At 43.1% G+C, this 27,889-nt stretch overlaps 1 protein-coding gene across 3 annotated transcripts in view; it reads left to right on the forward strand.

The window, feature by feature from the left end:
- The window catches only part of LOC118387824 (M-phase phosphoprotein 9-like), a 28,022-nt gene extending 11,829 nt beyond the window's left edge, over positions 1-16,193 (forward strand). For 2 of the 3 annotated variants that reach the window (XM_035776580.1, XM_035776581.2), the window contains 15 exons: positions 2,358-2,836; positions 3,569-3,718; positions 3,803-3,890; positions 3,986-4,201; positions 4,483-4,530; positions 4,644-4,708; positions 6,045-6,146; positions 6,347-6,571; positions 6,687-6,862; positions 7,322-7,624; positions 7,707-7,827; positions 8,021-8,094; positions 9,204-9,397; positions 12,425-12,493; positions 14,847-16,193. In XM_035776580.1, coding sequence (XP_035632473.1) covers positions 2,358-2,836; positions 3,569-3,718; positions 3,803-3,890; positions 3,986-4,201; positions 4,483-4,530; positions 4,644-4,708; positions 6,045-6,146; positions 6,347-6,571; positions 6,687-6,862; positions 7,322-7,624; positions 7,707-7,827; positions 8,021-8,094; positions 9,204-9,397; positions 12,425-12,493; positions 14,847-14,948 — 2,412 coding nt within the window. In that variant the 3' untranslated portion in view covers positions 14,949-16,193. The remainder of the gene's footprint in view (positions 1-2,357; positions 2,837-3,568; positions 3,719-3,802; positions 3,891-3,985; positions 4,202-4,482; positions 4,531-4,643; positions 4,709-6,044; positions 6,147-6,346; positions 6,572-6,686; positions 6,863-7,321; positions 7,625-7,706; positions 7,828-8,020; positions 8,095-9,203; positions 9,398-12,424; positions 12,494-14,846) is intronic. The other variant, XM_052504643.1, reaches the window with a different exon arrangement.
- Positions 16,194-27,889: the final 11,696 nt, after the last annotated feature.

Genomic DNA, 27,889 nt, shown 5'->3' on the forward strand with positions numbered 1-27,889 from the left:
TTTCAAAAAGGCTTTACGACACAAAAAAAAACAGCCATTTTTCCAGCCAAAGAGAGGAGTCACAAAAAGTAGAAATGGAGATAAAATGAATCACTAACCTTTGATCTACATCAGAATGCACTCCCAGGAATCCCAGTTCCACAATAAATGTTAGATAAAGTCCATTTTTGTCCAAATACCTCCTTTTTGTTTGCATTTAGTACATTCAAATGCGCAGGCACTAGGTCCAGACAAAGTCAAAAAAGTTTTATTACAGTTCATAGAAACATGTCAAACAATGTATATAATCTTTAGAATGTTTTAATCATAAATCTTCAATAATGTTTCAACCGGAGAACTCCTTTGTCTTTAGAAATGAAAGGGAATGGAGCTAACTCTCACGGGCGCGCGCCTGACTGAGCACATGGCCTTCTGGCAGACACATGACTCAATCAGCTTTCATTCTCTCCCACTTCACAGTAGAAGCCTGAAACAAGGTTCTAAATACTGTTGACATCTAGTGGAAGCCGTAGGAAGTGCAATATGACCCCACAGACTATATTGGATAGGCTAAGACTTGAAAACCTACAAACCTCAGATTTCCCACGTCCTGGTTGGATATTTTCTCAGGCTCTTGCCTGCCATATGGGTTCTGTTATACTTAGACATCGTTCAAACAGTTTTAGATACTTCAGTGTTTTCTATCAAAATCTACTAATAATATGCATATCCTAGCATCTGGGCCTGAATAGCAGGCAGTTTACTCTGGGCATGCTTTTCATCTGGATGTGAAAATATTGCCCCCTACCCCAAAGAAGTTAACAGGCTCAAGCAAGCTAAAACCCACATGGTAGCAAAAACTAACTAGCAGAAATTGTTAACAAGTTAGAAATTATTTAAACACACTTTCCTGTAGGCTAGTTAACAAAAGATCATGAATGTCATACAACATATATTTATTCACCCCACCCAGTATTGTAATCAAAACTTACCAGAAAGCATGAAGTCCTTGGCCCAGACAGTGTAGTAGTGTGAGCGCAATAGCATCTCATTAGTGTGCAAGATCTTGAGATTCAGCTGTACATGTGATGGAAGAATGCACTGTTCATGCAGAGGGTTGCAATTCCATTGATTTGGGAATAGTTTAACCAAGTATGCCACAAGACCTAGAATTGCCTTATGTGTATCCCACAAAAAGGTTCACTGTTATAAGCTAAAAGATTTAAGCAAAATTCCAGGACTGTAACATTTCACAGTGGGTGCGAGACACTGTGGCTTGTAGGCCACTCCAGGTCTCGCACCCACTGTGCAATTTGTTGGAGGATGGGTGATGATCTGGGGGTGCTTCAGCAAGGCTGGAATCGGGAAGATTTGTCTTTGTGAAGGACACATGAATCAAGGCACGGTTGAAGGTTGTCCTGTAAGAACTTTGAGGATTGGTTTTTCCAGCAGGACAATGCTCCATGCCCCACAGCCAGGTCAATCAAGGTGTGGATGGAGGACCACCAGATCAAGACCCTGTCATGACAAGCCCAATCTCCAGACCTGAACCCCATTGAAAACCTCTGGAATGTGATCAAGAGGAAGATTGATGGTCACAAGCCATCAAACAAAGCCGAGCTGCTTGAATTTTTGCGCCAGCAGTGGCATAAAGTCACCCAACATCAATGTGAAAGACTGGTGGAGAGCATGCCAAGATGCATGAAAGCTGTGATTGAAAATCAGGGTTATTCTTCCAGATATTCATTTCTGAATTCTTCTTAAGTTAAAACATTAGTATTGTGTTGTCTAAAAATGAATATGAACTTATTTTCTTTGCATTCTTCAAGGTCTGCATTTTTGGGGGTTATTTTGACCAGTTGTCATTTTCTGCAAAGAAATGCTCTTATTGACCATATTTTTATTTGGGAGAAATGTTGTCAGTAGTTTAGTTTATAGAATAAAACAAAAATGTTAATTTTACCCAAACACATACCTATAAATAGTCAAACCAGAGAAACTCGTAATTTTGCAGTGGTCTTTTAAATTTTTTCCAGAATTGTATAATTTTTTTTTTTTCACAAAACAATTTAGTTAACAGGTATCTTGATCCAGGAGTAGATTTGAATGTCTCTTCTGTACCCAAGAAGCTTGATCTTGACGTTTAGTAAACCAAATTCATAGCTGGAGCTCTGAGCTGGATATAATTAATTTGACATATCTTACTTTTCTTATAGTTCTACTTGCAGTTATAAGCAGTGGCGTAGCACGTGCCCTGTCCCCAACCCACAGTATTGAAAATCATACTGTCGGTATTTCAAAATACCCCGGTATACAATATAAACAATATATCGTCTAACACACACAGACACCTGCTCTAACCCTTCTCTTTGTTCTAGGTGTTAACTCTCGATCCCACTATTCAGCTCCGTCAATCAGATCGAACCTCCGGCTTCACCTCGCCCTCCCACTTCAGCAGCCCCTCCTACCCCACCCAGCCGCAGCTCTACCCCCGCGTTGACACCCCTGTCAGCCCAGACAGCATGGCTGAGGGCAGTGCCAACCCCGGGGACACAGACTGCGCCTCCAACGCCTCCAGCCTCTCCGCCGTTGCACCTACCCTAGCCAGAGTGGCCTCTCCTCGGATAAAACCAGCCCCGTCGCCCCCCTCTACCTCCAAGCCCTTGATGCTCCCCAGCAGCCAGCAACGCAAGGCCTTAGTCACTCAGGCCAGCGAGGAGGAGGGGAGTCACACACACACCAGCACCCTGAAGCAACTGGCTGTGTCTGGGAGGCAGACGCACTCTCACACACACTCCCGGAGCGGCCCTCGTATGGAGAAAGCGGCGTCACTGGAAGACCCTGTGATCGTCTCTCTGTGAGTGGCCAGAGGGCTGGTTATGTTTTTATATATCTTATCTGAGGGGCAAAAGTCCCTGAGGATAGCTGAGAGGTCGACAAGTTATAATTTTTCATAAATTTGAAATAATTTTTGTTCTGCAATCAAGAGCCATAATTATACTTAATTCTACGTTAAAAAAATGTTTTGTTTTCTGCATATCTAAGCATACTTCTTGAGCTGTGTGTATCCTGACTGGTGGTTATTTTTTATGACTAAAATCTGGGTAAAAGATTGAAAGGAGTGTCTTTTTCAGTACATTTAGTAATTGCTCGCTTTTCTAAAGTCTACCAACCTTGCCAGCAGGCATGCTAGCTAAGATAGAGTAGCTAGCTTGTCTAACTAACTTGATTGCCTGAAATGGCTTCTTGGCAGCTGGTGATGTGATTGGGAACCTATCTGGGCTAGCTAAAGCCAACTTCATAAAATTGCTATGTATTACTGTAAACCACTGTAGACCACTGTAGTATTACATAGAACCAACAAATTAAACCCTTTTTTAAAATTCTGGGAAATCAGAGGGGGCACATGCCCCTGTGCCCCCTATGGGCATGACTCCTCTGGGGCCACACTAATATTATTTAGGGCATAAATCAGAGGAACAAGTAGTAGAATAACTAAGGTAATTGATACATACTGAGTACTACTAATCTTCTTTCTCCTCCCATTCCTCCTCTTTACCCTTCTTTCTCTTCTCCCCTCTTTCTCCAGGCTGAGAGAGAAGCTGAGGGAGAAACACACTCGTCATGTAGCTGATCTGAAGGCTTACTACGAGGCAGAGATCAAAGTCCTCCGGGACAAACTGGACCTGAGAGACTTGCCTCACGACCTGGAGCAGAGCAACCACACACTCAGACAGAGGTAGTGGCGGAGAGTGTGGGTGGGTGTGTTTGGGGGAAGGTTGGTGTGTGTGTGAGATCTAAGTCGTGGATGTTGTATTACCAGGTGTGCTCAGCTAGAGCGAGCTCTATCTGAAGCAAGCAGCCGTATCCAGGGGCTGGAGAACAAGAACACCATCCTAGAGAAACAACTGGTAGGATACTGTTATACCCTTAGAGGTGTGTGTGTGTGTGTGTGTGTGTGTGTGTGTGTGTGTGTGTGTGTGACGAGCTCTGCTGTCTCTTTCAGGCTGACTGGCCAGAGCGCTACGACACAGCCTGCTCCACGGCAACGTCCCTGCAGCAGCGATTGGACGAAAGCAGGCAGTCAGGCAGGGAGAAGGACTCCTCGGCCGGCCGCCTCAGAACCCGGGTCCGGCAGCTAGAGGAGGCTTTGGAGAACGCCTGCAGAGAAACGCAAGATAAGGAGGCCAGGAGGGAGAGGGAGTACAAGATGCTGCAGGACGTGAGTTCTGATGTTATACCAGACTAGCTGACCCTCTGGGAAAGACTACTTTCTAGGTGTTGTAGTTTGGGAGATGACCTACAGAACTTCTGGGGAACATTACCTCTACGTCTCTTACACCAGTCTCTTATTTGAGCAGCTCTTTCAGTACCCGCTGGATGTGTGCAAGGGACCTTGTCATAAGCTATTTGGCTGTAGCACAAAGGTTTAATAGACACACTCCAATGTGTGTGTGTGTGTGGTCATGATGACTCAGGGGTTGTGGGTTTTTGTCTCCCTAGCTTCTGGGAGAGTATGACTCTCTGAAGAAAGACCACGGGGGGGTTAAGGTAACGGAACTATTCTATTAGTATAATCTATTGTCCTTTTCGCTGTTATTCCACCTCAAGAATAACAGGTGACACGTTGTTCTGGTTCTAACCTTTTTGTTCTATATCAACAGGACAACCTGGTGTCTACAGAGAACAAGCTGTTTGATGCCAACGAGCAGGTTTCTGAACTAAAAAGGTAACATCAAGCATCCAACACCAAGACCTGAAAACCAACATCTACAAGGTAGATATGCTAGACAAATCATAACTAGACCTGGGTTAAAAAATAGCCCTATTTGAGTATTTTCAAATAACGTGGTCGAAAATCTAGTTCTATTTGAAGGTGTTTTCAAATACAAGCGTCTTGTGTATTTGAGTGTTTTCAAATAGATGCCAATACTTTCCAAGTGTATTTCCAAACACATTCCAATATTCAGCTACTTGTATTTTCAAAGAGAAAATGTGAAGATATTTACTTTGAAATGTCTTTGTCATGATCAGACCTGGGTTCAAATACTATTTTGGGGTATTTCAATTCCTTTTCAGAGTTATGTAATTTGTCCGAATCGGACATCCAGTTGTTGAGTGTTTTTTGAAATGTGTCGTAAGTGCTGAGAATAGAGACTTCACTCCTATGACTGTAAGTCGCTTTGGATAAAAGCGTCTGCTAAATGGCATATATTATTATTATTATTACTCTTATGGCTCAAAATAAAAGCTATGCATGAAGCCTCTTTAGTCTTAAGTTCCAGTTCCACCTCGTCGACAGATATTTAGGAGAGCTCATGAGCTGTCTTAACCTGTTAAGTTACCAGAAAGGGTTTTTAACAATGGAGAAATGCAGTGAGTCAGTGGTTCCCGTGCCACAAGCAATTGCTTTGGTGGTGTTAAAATGTTTTGATATTTTTATATGATCACTCCATAAATAATCTGGACCTACATGCAACAGTATCTCTTGCGCTTTTCAAAATTATTTCACATGTAGCCTATATTTTATATAATAATATGACATGCCTAAATACTTAGAACCACGAGGCGAATAAATAAACATGTTTTTCTTTTTGATTATTGAATTCCCTACAGTGCCTTCAGAAAGTATTCGAACCCCTTGACTTAATTCCACAGTTTGTTGTTACAGCCTGAGATTTAAAAGGATTTAATAGATTTTCTTTGCACAGCCGTCTACAGACGATAACCCTGTGTGACAGTCTTAAAATGATCCTAAAACCTCTGAGCTGGGAGCTTTTGTTGTCGTCTTAAAACAGCTTTTAACATGATTCCTAGGACATTTTCCCTGATGTTTTGTGAATACGGGCCAAGAGTGACAGATTGAAGAATCCCTTTTGACTGAGAGAGGAGTTATTCTCTTTCGGTGTGACTTATCTATTTTGGCAAACAAAGAATAGATGTATCATGTGCCAGCTTTTCTTTATCAGTGTGTTTTGTCCCAGCACCGGTGGCGATCCTGTAATTGACATGTCTCGATCACCCACACTCTCTTTCCTGTATCTGTCTGTGGCCCGCCTCCTCAGGGTGGTCTGTAAGCTGGAGAGCCAGGTGAATCAGCTGGAGCATGAGAACCAGGTCAGGAGTCGCCAGGCTGTCCACAACCACACACAGCCTTCTGGAGCTGGGTACGGTCTCCTCTCCTCCACGTATGCATACATGTTGTGCTTCCGTTAGGTCCCAAAGCAGGTCTGACCTATAGCTGTTATTATTATTTTTAACCCTCTCCTGTCTCTCTGACTGACTCTAGCTGTTGTCACTGTTGTTAACCCTCTCCTGTCTGTCTGTTTGTCTGACTGTATTTGTTGTTACTGTTATCCCTCTCCAGTCTGTACCACCATCCGGACCTGTTGCTTTCGCCCAGCAAACACCCGTGGCAACCAGAATCCACCGATAGAATTTCTCCTTGCCCTCAAACCGACCAATCACACAGCACCAGGAAGACTCCCAGTCCTCAAACTGACCAATCACAGAGTTACAGGATGTCCCCTTGCCCTCAAACTGACCAATCAGGCAGCTCGGGCCACTTTACAGACCACACTGGCAGCAGGAGGTATGGTTGCAGTGTTAACTTTGGAATACCTCCTTTTAATCCCCTTTCCCCTTGATTTAACCCTGATTAAAAATCAGACCAGTTTAACTCACCCGGGTCCTGTTTTGTCCTGTAGGTGTTTGTCCCCTCCAGAGCGTGAGCAGGAAAGGGGTGAGGTTGTGAAGGAGACTCGGGGGCCTCTGACCCCACTGATGAGGGCCCTGATAGAGCTGGATGAGACCAGAACCACTGAGGACCGGGCCCCCTGTAAGACCAGCCACTGTACCTCTGACTCACTCTCACTGGCCTCCAGTAAGACACACTCCTCATCCCACAGTAGGCCCTCCGCTTACTCACCAACTCATTCTCTTCACTCCGTCCTCAGCACGGTGCTAGAACAGTATAGCATAACTCAGTCATTGGCTCCAGTCATAAAGTTGGAGGTTGTATTCTCCCCTCAGCCTTTTGGATATGTTTTTTTTTAGTTAATCTGAAACCAGCATTTTAAGCTTTTCTGTCTCGTGAAATTTGAGTGATTTTTGCAAACTAACATGATCTTGTCAGTTCTAAGAAAGTTCTCTAAAAGCTAGAGGACGTGTTTGATTCTCTAGTCTACTCTGAAGTCTTTTAAATTGTTAGTCTGTTTTTGAGCTGTATACTTTAACTTATGTGATGATGCTGTGGTGGTGTTTGTTGAGATGCAAGACAGATTTCCCCGAAGGGGACACGATTATTATTAACTAGCTGTCTCTATGTATCTGTCTATTGCAGGGCTGGGCAGCCGGAGGCCCACTGTTGGCTTCGTAGAGAGAAACCACAGAGAACCACCAACTCAGGACAGGGGCGGGACTGGACAGGAGAGTGGTGCGTCCGGATCTGAAAGAGGCATGGTCTGTCTGAATGGAGGCAGGGATGGACCTCCCCAGGGTGTGGCTTCTCCTGGAAGGGCTGCGCCTGGGACATTCAGGGGAGTGTGTCTGCTGAGAGCCCAGAGAAGTCTGTCTCCAGAAGGCCACAGGTCCTCCTCTCTGCCCCCCCGTGCCCAGAGGACCACATTCCCCCCTACCACACCCAGTGCGTCATGTCATTTTCACTGCTATTTCCTTGTGTAGTTCATTGTGTAGGGTTCTTGAACTTATCTAGTGTTATGTTCTAGCTAAGAGAGAGACCCTGATGACGCCTCAGTCGGCTAAATCCAGCCCCAAACGCTGTCCTACAGAGAACTACTCCACCGCCTTTGGCAACCCACCACCACGACAACAGCAGCTACACAACAGGTACGAGGTTAAGTACCCCTGGACGACAGGACCGGTCCTAAGCTGAATCTGTGCACCCTTGATTTTGTTTTCATCCTGTTCATTACAGGTGTGTCTTCTCCAGCTATTGTGTCTCATTATTCCTGACGCATTTTCCCTACCGTGTTTGATATGTTTTAGCCTCAGAGTTCAGGTTTGTGATTGTCTGTTTCAGGTTTGACGTGGCACCAGACCAGAGACACCACTCCTTCCACAACTCCAGCCCCAGGAAGAGACTGTTTTCAGAAGGTAAAAGAAGCAATGTTGTTTTACACTCTTGACACCTGGTTAGTGTGTTCAGTGGCTTGCAAAAGTATTCACCCCCCTTGGCATTTGTCCTATTTTGTTGATTTACAACCTGGAATTAGAATATACTTTTTTGGGGGTGTTGTATTGTTTGATTTACACAACATCCCTACTGCTTTGAAGATGCAAAATATTTTGGGGTGTGAAACAAACAAGAAATAACTTGAGCGTGCATAACTATTCACTCCCCCCCAAAGTCAATACTTTGTAGCGCCACCTTTTGCAGCAATTACAGCTGTAAGTCTCTTGGGGTATGTCTCTATAAGCTTGGCACATATAGCCACTGAGATTTTTGCCCATTCTTAAAGGCAAAAGTGCTCCAGCTCCTTCAAATTGGATGGGTTCCGCTAGTGTACACCGATCTTTCTTTAAGTCATACTACAAATTCTCAGTTGGATTGAGGTCTGGGCTTTGACTAGGCCATTCCAAGACATTTAAATTAGAGGTAGACTGATTATGATTTTTCAACACCGAAACCGATTACTGGAGGACCAAAAAGAGCCGATACCGATCAATCGGCGGATATATTTTTATTTCTTTATATATATATATATATATGAATAATGCATTTAATGGTGCTCCGTGGGATGTTCAAAGTTTCTGATCTTTTTTTTATAATCCAACCCTGATCTGTACTTCTCCACAACTTTGTCCCTGACCTGTTTGGAGAGCTCCTTGGTCTTCATGGTGCTGCTTGCTTGGTGGTGCCCCTTGCTTAGTGGTGTTGCAGACTCTGGGGCCTTTCAGAACAGGCATATATCTATTGAGATCATGTGACACACAGGTGGACTTCATTTAACTAATTATGTGACTTCTGAAGGTAATTGGTTGCACCAGATCTTATTTAAGGGCTTCATAGCAAAGGGGGTGAATACATATGCATGCACCACTTTTCCGTTTTGTATTTTGTTTAGAATTTTTTGAAACAAGTCATTTTTAAACTTCACTTCACTAATCCAAATAAATCTATTTAAATTACACATTGTAATGCAACAAAATAGGAAAAATGCTAAGGGGGACACTACTACCCTCTTTCTCTCTCTCTCCTCCAGCCACCCAGCGGTCATCTGGTGGTTCAGTTGAGTCATCGGGCAGTGTTGAGCCCCAGGAGGGGGTGTGTGGGCTGGGCTGGGAGGAGCAGGGGGCTGGGGGGTTAGGCTCAGACCTCCAGGACCCCGGGACAGACCTCCACTCCCTGGCCGACGCTGAGAGGCTGTTTGACGAGCTCACTATGGAGAAACAACAGGTGAGACAGACTGTTACAAGGCTCTTGTTATTAATCTAAACCCTCACAATAGAGAGGACATGCCGCTCACGAGCGATGTACAATATCGACAAGACCAAGCACAAAATGCTTTTTTACCCATACCTAAACCCCTAGCCCCTAAACCCACAGCCCAGTAGATCTGTAAAGATTGCATGACCATAAGCAATGTAATGGAATTGGCCTACCAGACCATTATTATCATATCCATCCAAACCCTTTCAAATCTACTGGGAGTTCCAATGGACTTCAAACTTTTTTAACAAATCAAAAACTGAAAAATTGGGCGTGCAAAATTATTCAGCCCCTTTACTTTCAGCGCAGCAAACTCTCTCCAGAAGTTCAGTGAGGATCTCTGAATGATCCAATGTTGACCTAAATGACTAATGATGATAAATACAATCCACCTGTGTGTAATCAAGTCTCTGTATAAATGCACCTGCACTGTGATAGGCTCAGAGGTCTGTTAAAAGCGCAGAGAGCATCATGAAGAACAAGGAACACACCAGGCAGGTCCGAGATACTGTTGTGAAGAAGTTTAAAGCCGGATTTGGATACAAAAAGATTTCCCAAGCTTTAAACATCCCAAGGGGCACTGTGCAAGCGATAATATTGAAATGGAAGGAGTATCAGACCACTGCAAATCTACCAAGACCTGGCCGTCCCTCTAAACTTTCAGCTCATACAAGGAGAAGACTGATCAGAGATGCAGCCAAGAGGCCCATGATCACTCTGGATGAACTGCAGAGATCTACAGCTGAGGTGGGACACTGTCCATAGGACAACAATCAGTCGTATATTGCACAAATCTGGGCTTTATGGAAGAGTGGCAAGAAGAAAGCCATTTCTTAAAGATATCCATAAAAAGTGTTGTTTAAAGTTTGCCACAAGCCACCTGGGAGACACACCAAACATGTGGAAGAAGGTGCTCTGGTCAGATGAAACCAAAATTGAACTTTTTGGCAACAATGCAAAACGTTATGTTTGGCGTAAAAGCAACACAGCGCATCACCCTGAACACATCATCCCCACTGTCAAACATGGTGGTGGCAGCATCATGGTTTGGGCCTGCTTTTCTTCAGCAGGGACAGGGAAGATGGTTAAAATTGATGGGAAGATGGATGGAGCCAAATACAGGACCATTCTGGAAGAAAACCTGATGGAGTCTGCAAAAGACCTGAGACGTTGGAAGACAAATCTCCGTCCCAAAGACAATGATCCAAAACATAAAGCAAAATCTACAATAGAATGGTTCAAAAATAAACGTATCCAGGTGTTAGAATGGCCAAGTCATTGTCCGTGGGGCGGCAGCGTAGCCTAGTGGTTAGAGCGTTGGACTGTAACCGGAAGGTTGCGAGTTGAAACCCCCGAGCTGACAAGGTACAAATCTGTCGTTCTGCCCCTGAACAGGCAGTTAACCCACTGTTCCCAGGCCGTCATTGAAAATAAGAATATGTTCTTAACTGACTTGCCTGGTTAAATAAAGGTAAAATTAAAAATAAAAAAAATGTAATTAAATTAAAAGACCTGAATCCAATCGAATCTGTGGAAAGAACTGAAAACTGCTGTTCACAAATGCTCTCCATCCAACCTCACTGAGCTCGAGCTGTTTTGCAAGGAGAAATGGGAAAAAATTTCAGTCTCTCGATGTGCAGATAGAGACAAACCGCAAGTGACTTACAGCTGTAATCACAGCAAAAGGTGGCGCTACAAAGTATTAACTTAAGGGGGCTGAATAATTTTGCACGCCCAATTTTTCAGTTTTTGATTTGTTAAAAAAGTTTGAAATATCCAATAAATGTTGTTCCACTTCATGATTGTGTCCCACTTGTTGTTGATTCTTCACAAAAAAAATACAGTTTTATATCTTTATGTTTGAAGCCTGAAATGTGGCAAAAGGCCGCAAAGTTCAAGGGGGCCGAATACTTTCGCATGGCACTGTATGTATGTGGTGGGATATATGGAGAGTATGTGGATAGAATATTTAGTATATCTTTAGGATAGTACAGTGTATAATTACAGCAATAGTTGAATAGGATTGATTTGACTAGAATACGATATGTACAAATGAAATGAGTAGGAGGCCGGCTAGTGATGGCTATTTAACAGTCTGATGGCCTTGAGATAGAAGCTGTTTTTCAATCTCTTGTGGATGGGGGCGTGCTCCCCCTGAAGTCCACGATCAGCTCCTGGGTTTGTTGAGCTTGATTGAGAGGTTATTTTCCTGGCACCAATCCACCAGGGCCCCCACCTCCCTGTTGGCTGTCTCGTCATTGTTGGTGATCAGGCCTACCACTTTTGTGACGTCTACAAACTTGATGATTGAGTTGGAGGCTTGCGTGGCGCAGCGGTCATGGGTGAACAGGGAGTACAGGAGGGGACTGAGCACGCACCCTTGTGGGGCACCTGTGTTGAGGATCAGTGTAGTGGAGGTGTTGTTTCCTACCTTCACCACCCGGGGGCGGCCTGTCAGGAAGTCCAGGACCCTGTTGCTCAGGGTGGGGTTCAGACCCAGGGCCCCAAGCTTAATGATGAGCTTGGAGGGTACTACGGTGTTGAAGGCTGAGCTGTTGTCGATGATGTAGTCCTATTTTATTGATGCCGTATATCTATCAATGACCAAGGCAGTCCTTTGACATCACACTTCACTAATCTCTATTGGATCTGTTCTACAGTTCTACAGTATTACCTGGCTTTATGATTTTATAACCACTCCTCTCTCAATGATGTCTATTTATAACTTCTTTCCTGTCCTACTCTATCCTTTCCAGCCCTGTCCTGCCTCTCCTGCTCTGTTATGACTGAGGGGTGCAAACTCCTTTCTCCTTCCCTTTACCCTTCAGCAGCCTTAAGTATCCTCCCGCCTCTGCCTAGGGCAACACACACAGTGCAGCGCGGCCTGCCTGCCTGCTTGGTTCATCTGATTTAATCTTAGTGCTGTGAAATTGTTGGTTAGTTTATATATATATTTATTTATGTAATTAATTCATTTGGGTGTGTTTTGTGCAGATTGAGTCAGCGTTGAGCCGGATGCCTGGATCTGGTGGGAGGGTGAGCCTGCAGACCAGGTTAGATGAGGTAAGGTCACAGTCACACGCACCAAACGATGCAGGGCCTCGTTACATATTAGTGAGGCGTGATTGGGTCTAAATTAGGGCACTGATATGAAACTTTTGGCCGATATCCGATATGCCAAAAAAATAAACTATACAGATACTTAAAATTGTAGCGGCCTTTTAAGCATTCTAGTACAGTTAAATAGTTTAAACACTGACAACAAAGTTATTTTGTTGGCATTTACGTATGTCCCCATTACCAGTAAAACATAATCAAAACCTATTTATTTTACTTGCTGTGCTGTTTCGTTGTTAATTTGTTCAGTCTCAACCAGGATTTTATCATACATGTCAAGCAGTGAAGTTTCAGCTCTGTCTGTCCGTGGCCTCTTCTGTCATGGCTCCTCTTCCTCGGTGCACACTGTCACTGTCCATTTTCATCTTGTCCAGCTGTGTCTAACATTTCACGTAAACCCTGTTTCTTGTCTGCATCGAAATGGCGGTCCTAGTACCTAGCATCGAGCATGGTGGTGACACAGTAAAGAGGCTCAGAGAGAGAATGCCTGTCGCCCCATTAGGCTACCCCCACGGTCTGTGTCGGCAGTTTTGTTGAGCAGGCGTTTCAATGCCATGACATAGGGTATCACGTCTGCTGCAGACGCAGTTGATGAGCTTATTTCTCCAGTCAGTTATTAGAATAGCGCGAGGAGTGTGTTCACGTTTCCAAGATGTTCTCAAATGCCATTGAAATGGCAGCAGCGGTATGAGAACCAGCACATTCTTGAGCATACAATACCTCAGTATGAAATCCTCGTCGGCCCACCGTGCTGTCAGACTCAGCATGCTCATGGGGCTGACATCGCTGGTCCAAATGTCAGTCGTGAAGCTAATAGCAGTAGATCATAGATGTGCATTTCAACAATACTGTGTAACTCCGGTAGGGCAACATCCAAAAAATAGCGCCTACTTGGTAGTGTGTACCGGGGCTCAAGGTGCTCGATCAGTCGGCAAAAGCCAACATCATCCACGACAGAGAACGGTTGATTGTCAAGGGCAATGAATTCCATTATCTTGGCGTTAATGGATTTTGCCTTTTGAGTTGTCTCGCTGAAATTTTCGGACTGCTCGACTTGAACTTGTTTAGTTGTTGGAAGTGCGCGCTTAGTATTTTTCTGCTTTTGTTCTGTGTAGCGCTGTATTTTTCGTGGCGTCATTACGTCATCTACCTACAGTTGAAGTCAGAAGTTTACATACACTTAGGTTGGCGTCATTAAAACTAGTTTTTCAACCAATTCACACATTTCTTGTTAACAAACTATAGTTTTGGCAAGTTGGTTAGGACATCTACTTTTTGCATAACACAAGTCATTTTTCTAACAATTGTTTATAGACACTAAGTTGACTGTGCGTTTAAACAGCTTGGAAAATTCCAGAAAATAGGCAAATTGACATAATTTGAGTCAATTGGAGGTGTACCTGTGGATGTATTTCAAGGCCTACCTTCAAACTCAGTGCCTCTTTGCTTTACATCATGGGAAAATCTAAAGAAATCAGCCAAGATCTCAAAAACAAATTGTAGTCCTCCGCAAGTCTGGTTCATCCTTGGGAACAATTTCCAAATGCCTGATGGTACCACGTTCATCTGTATAAACACCATGTGACCACGCAGCTGTCATACCGCACAGGAAGGAGACTTGTTCGGTCTCCTAGAGATGAATGTACTTTGGTGCGAAAAGTGCATATCAATCCCAGAACAACAGCAAAGGACCTTCTGAAGATTCTGCAGGAAACGGGTACAAAAGTATCTATATCCACAGTGAAATGAGTCCTATGTCGACATAACCTGAAAGGCCGCTCAGCAAGGAAGAAGCCACTGCTCCAAAACCGCCATAAAAAAAGCCAGACTATGGTTTGCAACTTCACAAGGGGACAAAGATCGTACTCTTTGGAGAAATGTCCTCTGGTCTGGTGAAATAGAACTGAGTTTAAATGTAGTTGGCTAAGGTGTATGTAAACTTCCGACTTCAACTGTATATATAGATGTGCACGTCAGCTTTGACTTCGGTTTTTCACATCGGCGTCGGCTTGATGTCTAGTTTAACGCCGACGTGAAGAACCGAAGTCAAAGCTGACGTGCACACCTATGTTTGCATTTTTAGCTAATATCTTCCGATATACTTCCCGATAGTTTGTGCATCCCTAGACTAAATGTGATCTTTTATTTTGTCATGAACGTGTTTGTTTGATGAAATGGACTAATTGAGGTAATTGAATAGTATAGATGGGGATATTACTTTAAAACAAACATCTTTGTGTACCCTATGTGTGAATGTTTATGCTATTCCAGCTAAATGACTGTTTCCCCTACTCCTCAGGTGGCCTTAGAGAAGCGTCTAGAGAGCGTAAACCGTGACCTGGGTTCCATCCGCATGACCCTGAAGAGGTTCCACGTTCTACGCTCCTCTGCCAACATATAGCAATGTTTTTATTAGATGACGCCCATAGGTAGGGTCTAGGGCTTTTCCTGGTCAGACCGCATGGTCAGGAAAAACTCCTGTTCCTAGTTATAGATGAATAAATATCACCGTTTTCTGTGATGTCGTTGGATAAAGAACCCTGATTGTTCTCTCTTAACTCGCAGGTTGGCATTTTATTGAGATGACTCAAGCAGCTCTGCAGTGGTCACACTAGCTGGCACAGTCACAATGTCATAAAATCTGATTTAAAACTTAACCATACTGCTCACCCTAATGCCTAACGTTAAAGGGACATTTCAACATTTTTCAACTTCGTATTCATCGTCTGCACTACCCCCAACATCAACATATATGAAATGTATGCGTTTCTATGTTTTGTAGTAAAAAATATAGAGGAAGATAAGTGTTTCCGATGACGACATCGGTGTGCATCGTGGGACTTTAACCAATTGTGAGTAGGCGTTGCCTACCAATTGTCTACTAATTGGTTGATGATGTCATTGGAAACACATCTTCCTCTAGGTTTTTTAATACAAAACATATAAATGTGCCATTTTCACATATGTTGATGTTGAGGTGGTGCTGGAGATGATGATTATAAAGTTGAACATTTTTTTTAAATGAAGACCAAAAAGCACATTTTTGTTTTCATACATTTTTATTATTTTGCCAAATTTGACTTTGCAGCTGGCCCATCTAGCGGAAACCGTTCAGTTCTGCCTCCGGGGCAAAACTCATGACAATAAAGGTCAACCTGCTCTTAACTCTGTATCACAGATCACTTGTACATGACCCACAGTCTTTTTTACACACAAAACTCTGGGATATTTTTCTATATGTTTGGAAGAGCTCACAACTTTGAGGAGTATATTTTTAGAAATGCACAGATTTGTAAAGTCGTTTAATTTTTTAGACGTTATAAAGAGATAATATATGCTTTACTTTCCATATTCAGGTAAATTATGTCGATTTTTATTTTTATCAGCCATCTATGGATCAATATGAACGGCAGAACATCCTAATATCCAGTAGAGACATTTAACCCATCTGGAATGGTCCACTGCCATCTCCGTCTAGGTATACATTTTTATGCATCGTTTTGATATGTTTTTATTCCTTGTACACTGCATAAAATTGTATTTATTACATTTAATTGTGTTCATTACTATGTTTATTCCTGGTGCATTAAAAATATAATAATCTTGATAGCCTAAAACGTTCAATAAAAAAAGTTTGCCCAAGCCATTGTTTTTCCCAGTTCCATCATTACATGAAAGTCTTTTACAAAAACCTTGTATATTAGAAAATTTGAAGTTGCTTGCCTTTTTCCATTTTTATATATTTTATCTCCTTTGAACATTATTTTGTGTTAATTCTGTTGTGAAGGGAAGGATTACATCAGTACCTAACCCCCTTCTCTTCCTAGTATACTATGGACTTCCTGCACAAATTGAAACCAGCACACATTTGAAATATTACACACAAGTACACTGCTCCACAAATGGACATTGCTTGAAGCAACGTCTTATTGTAATGCATTTCTACAGTATTTGCACTGTTTCAGTTTTTTTGGCCATGTAGTGTTTTTTTGCAGTTGGCAATGAATGACATGACATGAACTTCACTGGAACTAAAATGTACTGTTCTTTCAATAAATAACGCTTACTTTATTACAACACCTGGGTCTCTGTGGGTTATCAAGACTATATACAGTGCATTCAGAAAGTATTCAGACCCCTTGACTTTTTCCACATTTTGTTACATTGCAGCCTTATTCTATTTTTTTCTCTCCCCTAAATCAATCTGCACACATTAACCCATAACTCTGGAGCAGGTTTTCATCAAGAATCTCCTTTCCCTTGATCCTGACGAGTCTCCCAGTCCCTGCCGCTGAAAAACATCCCCGTTGCGTGATGCTGCCACCATGCTTCACCGTTGGGGCGGCAGGGTAGCCTAGTGGTTAGAGCGTTGGACTAGTAACCGAAAGGTTGCTAGTTCAAGTCCCCGAGCTGACAAGGTACAAATCTGTCTAACTGCCCCTGAACAGGCAGTTAACCCACTGTTCCTAGGCCGTCATTGAAAATAAGAATTTGTTCTTAACTGACTTGCCTAGTAAAATAAAGGTTAGAAAAATGGGATGGTGCCAGGTTTCCTCCAGACTTGTGTGAGGGAAAGATGCATTTACCTAATTTATTTGATATTAATGGTTAACATTTTAAATTTGACTAACAGTAAGACATTTCTTATGCTAATGTATGTGTTTTCTATGCTAATGCTAATGTCTGTGTTTTTATGGTCGCTCTAGATCCCTGCAGCTAATCTTGGCGTATTGGCACCAGAGATGGCTTGAGCTGACAAATGAGTTAAAGACTGCATTACATAGACAATAATGTGTTAGCTAGGGATAGCTTAGGAGTAGAACAATCCCTCATTGTCTCAAAATCATCCTTGCATCTGGAAACTAAACCAGGATTGGGTTATGACGACAACAACCCTATGCAGATAATGACCGGATTAACCTAGAGTTGTTTATGATGCCCCAATCTGCATGGGATGGTTGGACCCAATCATGACTAAGCATTTTTTAGTGTGAGCTTTATAGTACTTTGCATTTGTGTTAAGGTTGGGTTTCTCGGTCCAACACCCAAGGGTGTGGGGTCAACCAGCCTCATTATTGCAATAATTGATCGATATTGAATAAAGATGATTGTTTGAAGAAATGACAGTCTCTCACTTGATTAGAATATTCCACGACATGAGACACTTGGCATTCAGGCCAAAGAGTTCAATTTTGGTTTCATCAGACCAGAGACTCTTTCTGGTTAGTTGCCTTTTGGCAAACTCCAAGCAAGCTGTCTTGTGCCTTTTAGTGAGGAGTGGCTTCCATCTGCCCAGCTAGCACAGTCAGACTCAGCCAGCTGAAAGTCAGACTTGGCCGACGTCATGTGGCTCGAGTCTGGGCCGCCTTCTGCACTATTACTTATGGCTAGGATGCGGGGATTGAGCTCAGGCTGATTCCGGTGTGAGTTATCTGGCCCAAATGTATTACTTGGGGCTCTGGCTGATTGTAGCTACTCTCTGGCAGATGATTACATGGGCTGCTTTATATAATTAACACTTAACATTATTTTCTCATTTTTTTCTCATTGATTCTGTGATCAAAAAATACAATTAACATTTCAATTCAATTCTTTAAGAGTCCTGTTAAGTAGAATTTTAATTTTTGTATTTTGATACTTTGTGCAAGGCAATTGATAAGAATTAAAAACAGGATGGAGCCTCCCGAGTGGCGCAGCACTCCAAGACACTGTATAGCAGTGCGAACTGCGTTGCTTCAGATGCTGGTTCGATACCCAGGCCGGCCGCAACCGGGAGACCCATGAGGCGACGCACATGGGTTAGTGGAGGGAGAGACCCATGAGCGTCGTCCGAGTGAGTGGAGGGTTTGGCTGGCCGGGATGTCCTTGTCCCATCGCGCTGTAGCAACTCCTGTGGCAGGCCAGACGCATGCACGCTGACACGGTCACCAGGTCTATGGTGTTTCCTCCGACACAAGTATTTTTTGGGTGGATGGGTATAATTTGTATGTGTAATAATAATATTTAAAATGACTAAATCGGGTAATTGTGTATACATTTATAAATATTTGCACCGGGCTACTTCTGGGGGGGATTCGAGTATGATTCCTGCAAAGTCTGTTGAATTCCGGTAGACGGAAATGGCCCGATGTACTTGGGCTAATTCTGGGCAGTCATTCATTTTGATTCAGAGCGACCATCGGGTTCCTGGTCACCTCCCTGACCAAGACCTTTCTCCGATGATTGCTCAGTTTGGCCTGGCGGACAGCTCTAGGAACAGTCTTGGTGGTTCCAAACTTCTTCCATTGAATAATGATGAAGGCCACTGTGTTCTTGAGGACCTTCAATGCTGCAGATATTTTTGATACCCTTCCCCGTATCTGTGCCTCAACACAATCCTGTCTCGGAACTCTATGGGAAATTCCTTCAACCTCATGGCTGGTATTTTCTCTGACATGCACTGTCAACTGTGGGACCTTATATAGAAAGGTGTGTGCCTTTCCAAATGATGTCCAATCAATTGAATTTACCACAGATGGACTCCATTCAAGTTGTAGAAACATCTCAAGGATGATCAATGGAGGCTATTATAGCAGCAAAAGGGGGACCAACTTCCTCTTAATGCCCATCATTTTGTAATGAGATGTTTGACGAGCATGTAGTGTATAATTCTATCAATTTTAGAATAAGGCTGTAATGTAACAAAATTTGGAAAAGGGGGAGGGGTCTGAATACTTTCCAAATGCACTGTATGTACATACCTCAATTACCTCGTACCCCGGCACATCAACTAGGTACTGGTGCCCTGTGTATATAGCCAAATTATCATTACTCATTTTGTATGTATTCCTAGTTTTATTCTTTAATTTGTATATTATTTATTTAAAAAAAAATCTCTCTGCATTGTTGGGAAGGACTGTATGTAAGTAGGCATTTCACTCTTAGACTAAATGACTGATAGGTGGTGCTGTGTTGTAGCCACCAAGCCTCCCTCACCGGTGGAAGCTATATAAATGTTTTTTTATTAATGTCTACATTGCTTTCTGCTACGTTTACTCTATTACAGACACCTTGATGCATCATTTTCAATTATATTATGTGAGCTAAACATACAAATATATAAATAAATACAAATTAAATCCCTAAAGTATCGTTTTTTTAAATGATTAATGTTGCTGTCCCCACTTCAACAATAATTGGTGTAATTTTGTCCTTTCATTGAAATACTGTAGAATTCCATGAATTCCTATATTGCGGACTGATCCTACTGTGGAGTGCCAATATGTCCTACCGGTGGCCTTAATGACTCAATGGCCAATACATAGCACCAGCAATCCAGATTTTATTTCAGAGAGGGAAATGAAAATAGAGTCCCAACTCGGCGGAGGTCAATGAGAGCGTCTAATTTGGTCAACAACAACTAATATTGGCTTATTTAGAAGTTTCGTAATGTTTAAGTTAAGAGTGTACTGATATAAATAAGAAAAGTGACATCCCGGCAACTTAGATAAAAACACTTTATACCGGAGTTTTCTCGAAATCGCTATGCAAAGCCTATTCATGGCATGAGGCTAGTAGCATAGCATCGCACTCCATTGAATACAGGCGCTTGACGTCAACAACCTTCCATCAAATTTGTAAATAATGAGACGTGTCCACCAAAGAAAGCATAGGCGGGAGCGAGACATCACACTGTGTCGCTTTGGGGACAACGACTCCCATTGTTAGGGCGGAGAGACATGTAATGTTGTCAGTATATCCATAATGTTTGATTGTACACATAATTGCACACTGTACGTAGTAGAGGCACAGTCCAGGTCTGCGATTACAGTATATAGCCACTGTGGGGCGCTTTCTGTCTAGCCTACTACAAGACATATGAAGTCAGTGGCATATGATGTGGATGGGCAAGGAACATAACCTGTAGCCTACGACCACAACGGGTAATTTGTTACGTAATTTTCCAGAAGGAGAATGTTTCGAGTCCGATGTCTTTGTCATTGAAAAGCACAGAGAGACAGAATGAACATTCGCTGTCAGCTTTATTCTCAAAGGGGAAACAGCAAGTGCACATCCAAATAAGTGGAATGTCATGAAAGCATCGCGATGTCCGTTGAAGAATGTAGCTAGGCTGGCTTTATTCGCGGTTTTCAGACTAGAATGGCCGGACAAATAGGCTATGTCAACCGAACATGATGCAGATAGGTCTTGGGGATATATAATTGTGTTCCTCTTTTCGGTGCGAGTCGTGATCAGGCAAGACAGTGAACCGACAGGACTCTCGATGATTTGACAGCACTGCCGCTATGGGAGGAAAATACGTGGATAGATGCAGAATTATTTACACATTTACTGGGGTAGCCTGTCATTTGATGTAAGGTGTTATTGGTTATCGTAAAGCAATTTCATAGCCAACGTGTACGTTGTGTTACGTGTATTTTGACAAATTCCAGGAAATCCAACAGCGCGTTGGGAGAATTGCAGTAACGAATTTCTATCATATTGCAGGTGAGTGTTCTTATCATCTTGATTTGGTGTTTGGTTGAGTACAGCCGCTCGAACAGTAAGGCATGGAATGGTGAGGATGAAAAATGGCCAGGTAGCGACAGATGTTGCTAGGAAACCGGTTTACATTGTTACCTTCACTGGCTGGGTGGCTGGGTGCTGACATTTGACTTGAAACAATAGCAAAAAGTGTAGGAGGCGCGTGCATTAGGCTACTTAAAAGTACATTGAATTGAATATTCAAATTATATAATTGCTCCTGTCTACAGAAATAATTCAATTACTACACCAGAGAGCATGATTTAAACTTTGAAATAATAATTCGATATTAAACTGATTATGGGAGTTGGCCGGTTATGACATTTAGTCAAGTAAACACTTTACTCTGTTGGTCACAATTAGCGTAAGGTCATAGTCGAAGTAAACGTACGCCGATTTTCTGAGCAATCTTCCCCTTAATCAGAGTTATAGGGTCATGGCTAGCAGAGATCCAGCTTTTTCCAGAATTGACTTGTTTGGGTGTTTCAGAGCCTGGAGGTACAGGCTTAGGAGACCATGGTCTTGTTAGGTTAAAGTTAAGTTTTAATGTCACACGCATAAGTAGGCCTACAGTGAAATGTGTTTTTTGCAAGCTCTAAACCTAACAATGCAGTAATCAATATCAATGTAGTGCTAAAAATAACATAAGGTAGAACAATAACAAACAAGAAATAGAAATAAGAACATGAGAAGTAAGTAGCATACTATATACAGGGTCAGTTTCAATACCATATTTACAATGTGCAAGGGATACACAGCCATGCAATCTCCATAGACAATTATTGGCAGTATAATGGCCTTACTGAAGAGCTCAGTGACTTTCAACGTGGCATCATCATAGGATGCCACCTTTTCAACAAGTCAGTTCGTCAATTTTCTGCCCTACTAGAGCTGCCCAGGTCAACTGTTATTGTGAAGTGGAAACGCCTAGAAGCAACAACGGCTCAACTGCGAAGTGGAGGCCACACAAGCTCACAGAACGGGACCGCCGAGTGCTGAAGCGCGTAGCGTTCGTCTGTCCTCTGTTGCAACACTCACAACCGAGTTCCAAACTGCCTCTGGAAGCAATGTCAGCATAATAACTGTTCATCGGGAGCTTCATGAAATGGGTTTCTATGGCCGAGCAGCCACAGACGAGCCTAAGATCACCATGCGCAATGCCAAGCGTCAGCTGGACTGGTGTAAAGCTTGCCACCATTGTACTCAGGAGCAAGGGAAACGCGTTCTCTGGAGTGTAGAATCACGCTTCACCATCTGGCAGTCCGACGGACGTATCTGGGTTTGGGTTTGGAACGCTACCTGCCCCAATGCACAGTGCAAACTGTAAAGTTTGGTGGAGGATGAATAATAGTCTCGGGCTGTTTTTCATGGTTCAGGCTAGGCCCCTTAGTTCCAGTGAAGGGAAATCTTAACGCTACAGCATACTAGATGATTTTGTGCATCCAACTTTGTTTGGGGAAGGCCCTTTCCTGTTCCAACATGACAATACCCTCGTGCACAAAGCGATGTCCATACAGAAATGGTTTGTCGAGATCGGTGTGGAAGAGCTTGACTGGCCTAAACAGAGCCCTGACCTCAACCCCATCGAACACCACCTTTGGGATGAATTGGAACACTAACTGTGAGCCAGGCCTAATCGCCCAACATCAGTGGCCAACCTCACTAATGCTCTTGTGGCTGAATGGAAGCAAGGCCCTGCAGTAATGTTCCAACAATGTCTAGTGGAAAGCCTTCCCAGAAGAGTGGAGACAGTTATAGCAGCAAAGGGGGGGACCAACCCCATATTAATGCCCATCATTTTGGAATGAGATGTTTGATGAGCAAGTAACCACATACTTTTGGTAATGTAGTGTATGTGTGCGCATGTGTGTAGCGTCAGTATAAATGTGTGTACATGTTGTGTGTGTGAGTAAATTAAGTGTATTGGAGTGTCAGTGTGTGTGAGTATGTAGAGTCCTGTGATTGTGCATAGAGATTTTGTTAGCCATTTAGCAGTATTATGTCTTGGGAATAGAAGCTGTTCAGGAAAGCTATGATCCCTTACTCATGTCACCTGTTAAATCCACTTCAATCACTGTAGATGAAGGGGAGGAGACAGGTTAACAAAGGATTTCTAAGCCTTGAGATAGTTGAGACATGGATTGTGTAAGGGTAATTGAGCAAGACAAAAGATTTAAGTGCCTTTTTACGGGGTATGGTAGTAGGTGCCAGGCGCCCCGGTTTGAGTATGTCAAGAACTGCAACGCTGCTGAAATACAGTGAACTCCAAAAGTGTTGGGACAGTGACACATTTGTTGTTATTTTGGCTCTGTACTCAAACACTTTGGATGTAAAATGATACAATAACTATGAGGTTAAAGTGCAGACTGTCAGCTTTAATTTGATGGTGTTTTCACCCATGTCGAGTTTGCATGCTTTGCAAGAATAACAATTTCCCTAGTAATTTTTTTTACATGGACACATATCAAATCAATTCATGTGATGGGACTCTGATAAATGCAGAAAATTGGCAATCAAAATAAACGTTCTACCATGTTAGTTTTGTGCAGCATATTTTATTCTGAGTTTGGATATATACCGTTTGTATGTGAAAACTAAAAACAGGAGCCACTGTGGCCCCTGAAGATAGTGTTCAGATATTTGCCTGTCCCTGGCCTAGCTGATTGTTGAGGTGCGGAATGTCAGTGAAACACATCTAAAATAGTCCTAGGCCTATGTCAATAAGGCCTATCGCAATATTCCAAAATATAATCGGGAACAACACAAAGGAGAAAAGACAAAGAAACAACTCTAAACTTTCTTTAGTTATCAGAACTCTCAACTCAATAGTAGTCTAGGCCTATAGCATATCTTATTCGCACTAGCAGAGAGTATCGCCCATATCCCTGTCTTCATCATTGGGTGAGTCAGTGACGTGTCCTGAGAGAGCCTGCCGCCCGCAACTATCCAGACTGACTTGCTGCAGCCAGGTAGAATCGATGACCCTCTGAGGGCCCTAGGAGACCGCATCCCCAAAACAGTGACCACACCGTTTGGGATAGAAGAGCAGACACATCCAGGAAAAATGTGGTGACGGTGTTTTCTTTCTCTCCTATGTTGCATAGCCTCCCTCTTCTAGCTACACGGAGCAAGGGAATAGGGCCTTCCCCTCATCTTTGAGCCTCCTCGATGAGAGGAAAGAGACAGGCCCGCGACTCTTGGAAAGGAGTACCAGCCACTGCCTTGATCACACCGGCAGCGTCATTGCGCAAAATGTAACGCAGTATCATCTGGATATGTGCGCAACAAAAGTTCAACATTCACCTTCTGCTACCATTTTTGTCAAGTCATCTACTCATTCAGCTTGACGCATAGTTTAGATAAATCCAACATATGCACCACACAGAACGCACGGCAACTGCCTCTGCAACACAGTGCTAGAAGGAAAACGCAGCGCTCCATTTGAAATGAATGGACTTCTGGTGTGCCAAAATGCAGTGTCGGGGTAATCGAGGCGTCAACAGATTGTTCCTCCCTGCTCTGTTTTCAATGGTTCAATGCTCCTTGCATGATTTTTGGGGGACAGATGGAAGGTTAATCATTGTTAAGGTCCAATAGCCGTTTTTCTCAGGCTGCCAAGGCCCAGATAGTGATATAGTTTACCCTTCACTGTTGTGTCATCTCTAAGGGGGGCACGTCCCTTATGTCGTCTCCTTCTCAGTGCGTACTCCCTTAGTTTCGGGAACTCAGGGGGTTGCTGACGTTGGGGCCACCCTGGCTTTGGAGAGCATGTTTTGTATTATGGGAGTTGGCCGTATCCCCACATCTGAGATATCGTAAACAAATAATTGAAAGAGAATTTGCATAACCTCGGTTCTCTGATATTATGAGTGATATATCTCACCTCATTCCCCTGCTCGCAAGAGCGTGAGGAAGTGAACCATGCTTGAGAATAACCAGAGGGCGGGAGAGTGGCTCTTTTTAAGCAAGGTGTCTCTGACAGACGCTTTTGGTGGCTAATTCTGAGAGTAGGCGATCCTTAGCGAATCCCCCGCATATGATGTATCTCACTCATAATATCAGAGAACTGAGGTTAGGCAATTAACCTTAAGATTTCCATTGGCGAAGCAGTTTCTATATATCTTCACACTAAAGCAACTTTGATAACACTCACGGTCAGCTATAACAAGGTATTCTGTTAGAGGCTTATTGTATGTGCATGCCTGTGCAGTAGTAGTTTAAAAAAAATATCAGGACAGCTTAACAGCTTTATCCTCAGTCTCTGTAGCATAAATGGTGCATTTCTCCAAAAAAGGCATGACAATGTATTATTTCTCTTTTGGTGTGGTCACTGCTTTCAATGAGGAACTGAATGTCCACCATAGAGTTAGTTAGAGGACGCAACATTGTATCTGTCCCATTATGGCATCTGCTTGGGCAGCGCCATTGAGGCTATCTCCAATTTGAAGTAGTACATTTTCTTCTTCCACTACTTCTATGAGTTGGTAAACAAACTGAAAGGGTGCATACTGCCACCTGCAGTTATGGAAGGTTTGCTCAAGAGTATAATTCATTAACCGATCCCTCCTGATGACCTAGATAGGAATTATGTGATCCTTCCTTAACCCATAGGAAGTCTCATCCAGTTGACTACTTCAAAATGTTGAAAATCATCAATGGCGCTGCCCATTCTGAAGCAGGATTTTGTGCACTAGAGTCCTCTATCTATCTCTATGATATATACACACACCACAGCAGGACCAGATACAGAAAAGTAACACTTTGGAATAGTGTTCTTTTTCTGTATCTCACCATATGACCAAATACACCACTACATCACTGGGGGACACACTGAGCTTTTTCTGCATCGACAGTGGGGACCCACCTTTCTACCCCACCTACTTCTTATAGGTCACACAATATTGGGTTGTTAGATTTGTGCACCTGCGTGCGTGCATCAGCGTATGTCTGTTACCGTTCTTAGGAGGGACTGTGTGTGTATTCGCCTATTTGTATCGTGTGTGTGTGTGTGTGTGCAGGGTACACAGTAGCTGTGTGTCAGGGGCAATGTTCCCTCTAAGCTTCGCGCTGTAGCCCGGAGACTGCCGCGCAGCTTCACTCAACTTTCTAAAGTTTTCCCTGTTAGTTAACGTGTCCCTCGAATCAACGCAATATTAGCCACTTTCAATAAAACATACTGAAACAAAGTGAACTATGCAATAGATTTTGTTGTAGGCAGAACGCATCGGAGTAGGATTCTATTGCATCGACAAGCAAGACTCAGCCCGTACTCTTCACAGACCGGTGCGGCATAACCAATCAGAGCTGCAGTAGGCCTATATGCAAGTAGAACATTGCCATATATGGATCTGTGCTGTTTACTTTCAACTGGACTGTGTTTACAGCAGTGGTCATGAGTAGATGTGATTGTTTTGAGATCAAAGAAAAAGTATATGCCACTTGTGCACATTTTGCTCATATCCTTTGCTAGTTAGTGAGTTATTATCCCAGTTAGATCATTTGTAGTTAGCAATGGGGGAGTGGTTGCTTCCTACAAGAGCACAAAACATGTACATTTCTAGCCATCTTTGAGAAGCTAGTCAGGTAGAGTATTTTTTTTTCATGTCTTAAAGGGGCAGTGTTGTATTTTGAAACAGGCTTGAATAAGTTATATGATAGAACAGCTATTTCCGTGTTAAAATGTTATGGGATGTGTTTTCTCCATTGTTTTTTTTTAATGGTAGGTCACTCCAGTAGGCCTACGTTATGATCAAATCGCCACAGTAGCCTACTTGGCCACTGTTAAAACTGTAACTTAAAGCGGGTACAGCCTCCGTGTTCAGAGTGAACATCGCTGGAAGTTGCACAGAATTTGCGCTCAGCAGACCTGAAATTTACTCCGTGCCCCCAAACATTTGAGGGAACATTGATCAGGGGCCTGCTTCCTCTGGGAGTTTAATGGGGCAATCCGCAGTTGAGTCAATAATAGTCAATGCGTTCTCCCCACCAATGTTTCTGTAAAGATGGGGCAGGAGAAATCTAACCACGCTCAAATTGACAGACAGAGCTATGTGTGCAAGGGCTGACCATCCATGATATCAAAATGATAGGCATTTGTAAGATATATTCTTCAAGAATCAATGGGTGCATATGATGAATCTATCAATCGAAAAATGAATGTGGAAACTGCAGATTTCCCCTTTAAGGTAATTACTCTACAGACAGTGGGGAGCAGCCTTCCCATAGGAGAACACTGCCTGTTTCAGCCTTGAGGGGTGTGTGTTAATTTGTATCTTGGGCTCAAGGGAACCTGGCGCCTCTCCGCTCCAGTCCCCTCTACACCCCGCTTCACCTAACACACCTAATTACAGTTAACCCAGGCCTATTTCAATACATAGAAATGCCTTCGTGCTCTATGAAATGGCCCTTATTCCTTCCTCTCTCAGACAGAATGACTGGCATTATGTATGCGGAGTCTGGATGAACAGAGAGCTCTGCTGTGTGTGATTATCAAGGCAGAATAATTAGGTTTGTATTATGAATACTGTTAGGAAGCAGCCAGCGCAGAAACAATGAGTCATACTATTGATTGCCGCCTTTCGTCTCCCCCTCCCGCTTGCCATCCCTCCCCTCTTTCGATAAGACTGTGGACTCCATCAGCGGCAGCAGGATCTCCATTGCTGTAGCCAGGCCAGAGGGGGAGGAGAGGGAGAGAGAAGCTGTCACAGGATGCCATGTCATCCCCACCAAGAGGCTATTTATAGCTGGGTAAACACGGGGATTCCAGACCATTGAACATGGCTTTCCAGCCAATGAATGACTATTCCATTCAGCTTGTCT

This window comes from Oncorhynchus keta, unplaced genomic scaffold (assembly GCF_023373465.1).
Source record: "Oncorhynchus keta strain PuntledgeMale-10-30-2019 unplaced genomic scaffold, Oket_V2 Un_contig_20057_pilon_pilon, whole genome shotgun sequence".
Classification (NCBI taxonomy): Eukaryota; Metazoa; Chordata; class Actinopteri; order Salmoniformes; family Salmonidae; genus Oncorhynchus; species Oncorhynchus keta.